The sequence below is a fragment of the Rhincodon typus genome, chromosome 11 (assembly GCF_021869965.1).
Source record: "Rhincodon typus isolate 14 chromosome 11, sRhiTyp1.1, whole genome shotgun sequence".
In the NCBI taxonomy this organism is placed as follows: Eukaryota; Metazoa; Chordata; class Chondrichthyes; order Orectolobiformes; family Rhincodontidae; genus Rhincodon; species Rhincodon typus.
This window is the reverse complement of record NC_063342.1, coordinates 57,730,844-57,736,884: the sequence shown is the minus strand read 5'-3', so window position 1 is coordinate 57,736,884 and position 6,041 is coordinate 57,730,844. Positions and strand designations below refer to the sequence as shown.

The 6,041-nt window shown below is 37.5% G+C and overlaps 1 protein-coding gene across 1 annotated transcript in view; it reads left to right on the top strand.

Moving 5' to 3' along the window:
- arhgap31 (Rho GTPase activating protein 31) overlaps nucleotides 1-6,041 on the top strand; it is a 96,091-nt gene that overhangs the window by 78,807 nt on the left and 11,243 nt on the right. The window contains exons 3-4 of the mRNA XM_048602518.1: nucleotides 190-314; nucleotides 4,248-4,307. Coding sequence (XP_048458475.1) covers nucleotides 190-314; nucleotides 4,248-4,307 — 185 coding nt within the window. The remainder of the gene's footprint in view (nucleotides 1-189; nucleotides 315-4,247; nucleotides 4,308-6,041) is intronic.

Genomic DNA, 6,041 nt, shown 5'->3' with positions numbered 1-6,041 from the left:
GTGTTCATCCAGCTCTACACCTTGGTATCTCATAGTTAGATTCTGTGACTGGTTTGGCTTGTTCAAGCATTCTGGAATTCAACATTGAATTGAAATTGCATTTTTGAGCACAAAGTCTTAATCTGTAATATCCACTTGGTATGTTATTGTGCTTGCGATTGAGCTGTAAGGAGCCTGTCTCTTCTCCAGGAGAAAAGTTCCTGCAAAGACAAAGAAATGGAAATCCATATTTAACCTGGGACGATCAGGAAATGATTCAAAGGGTAAACTAAGCAGAAATGGCAGTGTGTTTGTGAGAGGACGTCAATTTTCAGGTAAGGAGAATACTGACACCTGGTGGCAAAAACTGTACCGATCACCATTGACCTGGGTTTAATCTAATACTGTACACTTATACAAAAATAAAAGGAAATTATGAGCAAAATATTTAACATTTGGTGAGAAAATGACGTAAAACAGACAATAGCGGATTAGCCTACCCCTTGCAAACTCTAGAGTACCCCCTCTTGCACCAACACCACCAAAACCACTCCAATTTATCACTTTCGTTTGCTTCAACGGAATCACAGAGATTACAGGCTTTATAGAACAAAACTGATCTTTTATTCAAATTAACACAACAAATAAGAATGAAGATTTATTGTTCACATGCTGGCATTATATGCTGACAGGAAACAGCATACATATAGAATGAAAAGAATAGATGTAGTGCACAGAAACAAAGAAAGTGACCGTAGACTCATTCAAAGCAATTTGCTTTTTGGTAACAGTATAAAATGGGAAAATAAGATCAGTTGGCTTTGCTGGCATTTATTGCCCGTCTGTAGTTGAGAAGGTTGTGGTGAGCTGTCTTCTTGAACCACGACAATCCATTTGGTGTAGGTACACACAGTGCTGATTGGGAGGGAGTTGCGGGATTATGATCCAGTGACTCTGATGGAACAGCAAGCTATTTCAAATCAAGATGGTATGTGCATTGCAGAGAAATCCACAGGGGGAGGTGGTGATGTAAAAATAATAAGCACATTAATTTAAGCACACCTTTTAGATAGTAGTGGTCATAAGTTTGAAAGATGGTGTCTAAGTAACGTCAGTGCATTTCTTGTTGTTGGTACCCACTGCTGCTATGAACATTGGTAATGCATGGAGTGAATTGTAGAAGTTGTGATGAAATCAAGTGAGCTGCTTTGTCCAAGGTGGTGTTAAGCTTCTTGATCTGAACTCATCCATGCAAGTGGCAAGAATTCCATAACACTCCTGACTTATGCTTTGTACATGGCGGACAGGCTTTGGGAAGCAGAAGAGGTGAATTATTTGTTACAGGATTCCTTGCCTCTGACCTGCTTCTGTAGCCACAGTATTTATATGATTAGTCCAGTTCAGTTATTGTAAAATGATAAGCCATCAAGATGTTGATAGTGGGAGATTCAACAGTGATAATGCCATTGAATGTCAAGAAATGATGGTTAGATTGTGTCTTGAGGACACCTTCCATCACTTGATTGATGATTGAAAGTAGCCCGATGGGGCAGTAATTAGCCAGGTTGGATTTGTCCTGCCTTTTGTGTACAGTACAACTGGGAAATTTTCAACATTGTCAGATAGATAGATACCAGTGTAGTAGCTGTACTGGAATAGCCCATTGCTTTGGGATGGTGAAGTGCAATTCCGAATGTTAAGGGAATGAATAAAGATACACTTGAGAGAAGGTTTACGTATGATCTCATTGAATGATGTATTAAGTGGCAGAGATAGATTGAACCTAGAGAAATGAATCAAGAACTTCGAGTAAGGCAGTGGAATCAAAGACATTATCAATGTACAAAATACTGTTTGACCATAGGCTTGGAGAGGGTTGGTGTAGCAGACAAATAAGATTGATTGCACAAATGCCTACTTTAGTCATTTTTTTCGTGATTTTAGTTGGATGTATGAATGGAGGTACCAGTATAGAAAAAGTATTGATTAATCTGATGTCATGTGGTATACATCTTCATTTGTGAGAGTTGCTATAAGTCTAGTCAATCATCTTGATAAATATGAGCTTTATGAACAATTGTACCAAAGAATGAGGACAATAAATTCTTGAGTTTATTTTATACAATTTCATAAAATGTATGTGTGAATATATACCAAAATGTGGTACTTTGACATTTTTATTATGAGGAGAGGGAAGTCAATATTCACAGAACGCTGGTAACATGATCAAAACTTAAAAACAAAGAAACTTAGAAACCAAGGAGTACAGTTACTGAATAGTATGTTAGAATGAAGAAGGAGGGATGTTATTCTATTTCAGTAAAGTTAAATGAACCACAAATTATCAAATGCTCATTATTTTTTCATCACACACAAAGATAAATATTCTTACTGAGGTGAGTGCAATAAAATTGCTTAATGAGTTGAACCAATCCTTATCTCATCTACCTTGATTCATGTTTAGAATGATTGAAGTCAAGGTCTCGTAGATCACTAAGGAGCTTTACTTTGAACCACTGGACCTCACTCTAATGCAAATATAGATAAAGGTGTATAAGTCACTTCCCATAAGCATTATGTATTCAGATCACTCACAGGAATGCCTGAATATACTGAACTCAAGAAGCTATTTATAGTAGTTTCAAAATTGGATGAACTCCATTAATTGTGTGTGTGTGTGTGTGTCTGTATGTGTTTAAGAGGAAAGGAACACTTAGCTTTCTGATCTCCAATGTAAAGAGCCCCAAGTCTTCAGGATCATATCGGATAGATCAGAAGTTTTCTAAACTTACAGCTCCATTCTCATTAACCATACAGTTGCCCTGGAATGGCGTACACACTCTCCTCCAGTCATGAGACTCTGGAACAAGCACCAATGACAGCTTTCTTAGGGAGTCCTATACAAAAAAGCCAAAAGAACTGCGGATGCTAGAAAACAGGTGCATTGACCCTGCTGGAGATGCTGCCAGAACTGCTGAGTTTTCCCAGCAATTTCTGTTTTTGTTTCTTAGGGAGACCCTCCACTTACCTAAGGGTCTCCTGATTCTCAACTTCACCTTGCAACTGGGTGGTGATGGGCTGAGAAAAAATGAAGCCCTCCTTATATGTAAATATACATTTTCGAAAGAAGTATGTACATATATATGCAGCATCTATTATTGTAATGGCCTCCAAATATAAGTGTGAATATTAGCATACAAAGCAAGCATCAGTGTAAGAATGTTTAAGAAACTTGTCTGGCTATTCTTTCTCCATTGTTTTATGAAATATTGAGTCAAGTTATTTCAGACATATTGGCGGCTCTATTAAAATTCTTTGGGATCCTGGTATTCACACAGAACACTTTCAAGGTTTGACTGTGAGCTGAAATATCCTGAAATTGACAAAGCCTCTATCCAATTGCAGCAAGGCGACTAAATGAAAAGGTACTAATGGAACTTTAAGAATGCCACAAGAAATGCTCTATATTATGACATTTCCTTAGAATGGCACACATTTTTTTCAATGCAGCTGGAATTTGATTATCATTCAATTTGGTACACAATTCTAGAACATTCCTGAAACCAAAAGAATCTGAAGTTTTCACAAAACATGATTAAAATCCAATACAGCATATACACAATGTGATATAACAAAGGCTTAGAAAGAAATACACTTACATGACCTTAAAAAGTCTGAAAGCATTTCACAGCGGCTTCAATACTTCCCATCTGAAGGACAGTTATAATTGGAATGTAGGGAAACGCTGCTGCCAGTTTACACATTGCAGAGTCCCACAAACAGCAGTAAGAGGAATGACCATGTTAGTGATGTTAGTTGATAAATATTAGCCAGACTTTCGTGGGGAACTGACCATGCTCATTTTCAACCAGTGCCAGCAGCTATTTTGCATCCACTAGAAAGGGCTGGCAGTGACTTGGACCCCCAATTGATGGATCTCTGACAATGGAGGAGCTTTAACAATGTAGCACCCCATCAGTACTGCGCTGGGGTGTTGGCTAATCTGCAATGTTCAGGTCTCTAGAGTGGAACATGAATCAGCAGCGATTTGGTTCAGAGACATAGGTGTACCACCTGAGCAGTAGCAAAAGGTTACAACTCTAGGTTGTGGTTCATACAGTATTGACAGAAAAGAACAAGCTTTTTTCATTGAGTATAATGTCTGGACAGTTTTATTAGGTCATATACTTGTGATTATCACCCCAGTTTTATTATTCTAAACATACTTTTTCTCATATCCCCTTTCTTTTTCATATGTGTTCAAACAGAGAAGGGCAACATTCGACCTGCTAAAAGCATGGAATCCCTTTGCTCTTTGCCAATAGATGGTAAGACATGTTATCCATTACATTATTCTGCAATTTCATGTTGTTGAAGGAAAATAGAATATATCTAACATTATAAGTCCAGATTGAAATCAGCAGAGCTCAGGAAAGAAATACGTCAGATTAACGTAACCACAGGTTTAAATTTTAAAGTAGAGTATTTCTAGGTGATAGCACTTTGAGAAAGTATTACATTCTGATTGTCATCACCACTAGGCCATTACAGCTTGACCAGAAAATGACATGCAATGCAGTACATTAACAAAACAGCCATGTGAGGATTCTTGTTAGCATTCTACATTATTTTGGCATTCTTTTCAAGTGTCTCATCTCCTCCTATTGAGTCATGTTTAATTTGTGAATGCTGGTGGTATAATTGGGCATACTGGTGCATTTGAGCTGCTGAAGCTGACAAAAAGCAAGGAGGAAAATTAACGTAAGAAGAGACACAGATCATAAATAAGCAGTGTATGTAGATTAATTAATTCGTTCACTTGTCAGGCTGAATACTGTAGTCAACACATCCACTATCGTGTGGGAGCATAAGATTTAGGAACATGAGTGGATTGATTGGCCCTTGGATCTTGCTGCACCATTCCATAGGATAATGTCTGGTCTGACTTCATATGATTTCAGTATTCAGCATTTAAACAAAAATATTAGAAAGAAAGATCAAAGCAGTTTGAAAAAAAAAACAAACCAATGTTAAACTTAAAAATAATTCAGATCCTCTGTACTTTAATGGGTTAATGAACAAACTAGTGTGATAGGAGCTCCAAGATTTGAACTCTGTTGTGTGATTTAAGTAAAGCTGCAATGGGTTTCTATATTCAAATCAGCAGCCTTAGAGAGGGCTTCTGTGGTACAGTGGCAGTGTCCCTATCTCTGAACCAGGAGACCTGGCTTCAAGTCTCACCTACAATAGAGGTGTGTGACTCCGTCTCAGTAGACTTGAGACATGAATGGAAAATGTACCCTGTTTCCACCTCTGAATGATGAGCCCAGCTGATGGTACCTGCCTTTCATTGTCCTCTGAGAAGATGGATTGCTCTTTTAAAAAGAAAATCAGTTTAACCACAATGATCAAGGGCTGCAAGGCCTTAGAATTGTAGAAGAGAGATAAAGGCAAAATGGTGGCAAGAGGATTAATTCAATTGGAGGTAATAAAATTTACACCAATTCCCCATTAATATTATCCATATAAATTGTACTTCACTTATGATATTTATTGATTGTGTAGTTAAAGTAACACTTTTTATTGAAACAAATTCCCCACGGTTGACCAATACATTTTCCTTCCATTACTACTGTGATAGGTAGATTTCTTAATGAAAATTCCCATTTGAAGGCTACTTGGATTTGAATTCAATTTCTGCAGTTGCATTGTTTTATGTTCAATGAAATGAGTAATTACATATTTTTGGCAGAGGCTATGAAGTATTTTCTCTGGTTATGTTGTATTAGTTGGAAAAATAAAAACAAATGTGTCACAACAAATAGACTTCCACTTTCAGAAGTGGATTGATGCTAATTTGATTCAACCTCATTTCCCCATTATTCCTAATGTTAGTCAGACAAGTGCTGAGATTGGAAAAACTATGTGGTTTATAAGAATGTGTAACGCTGTATCACCACACCGATCTCATTCACCCAGAAAACGTAATCCTTCTGTTACGTTATCCAAGACAACAAGGTGCGGGGCTGGATGAACACAGCAGGCCAAGCAGCATCATAGGA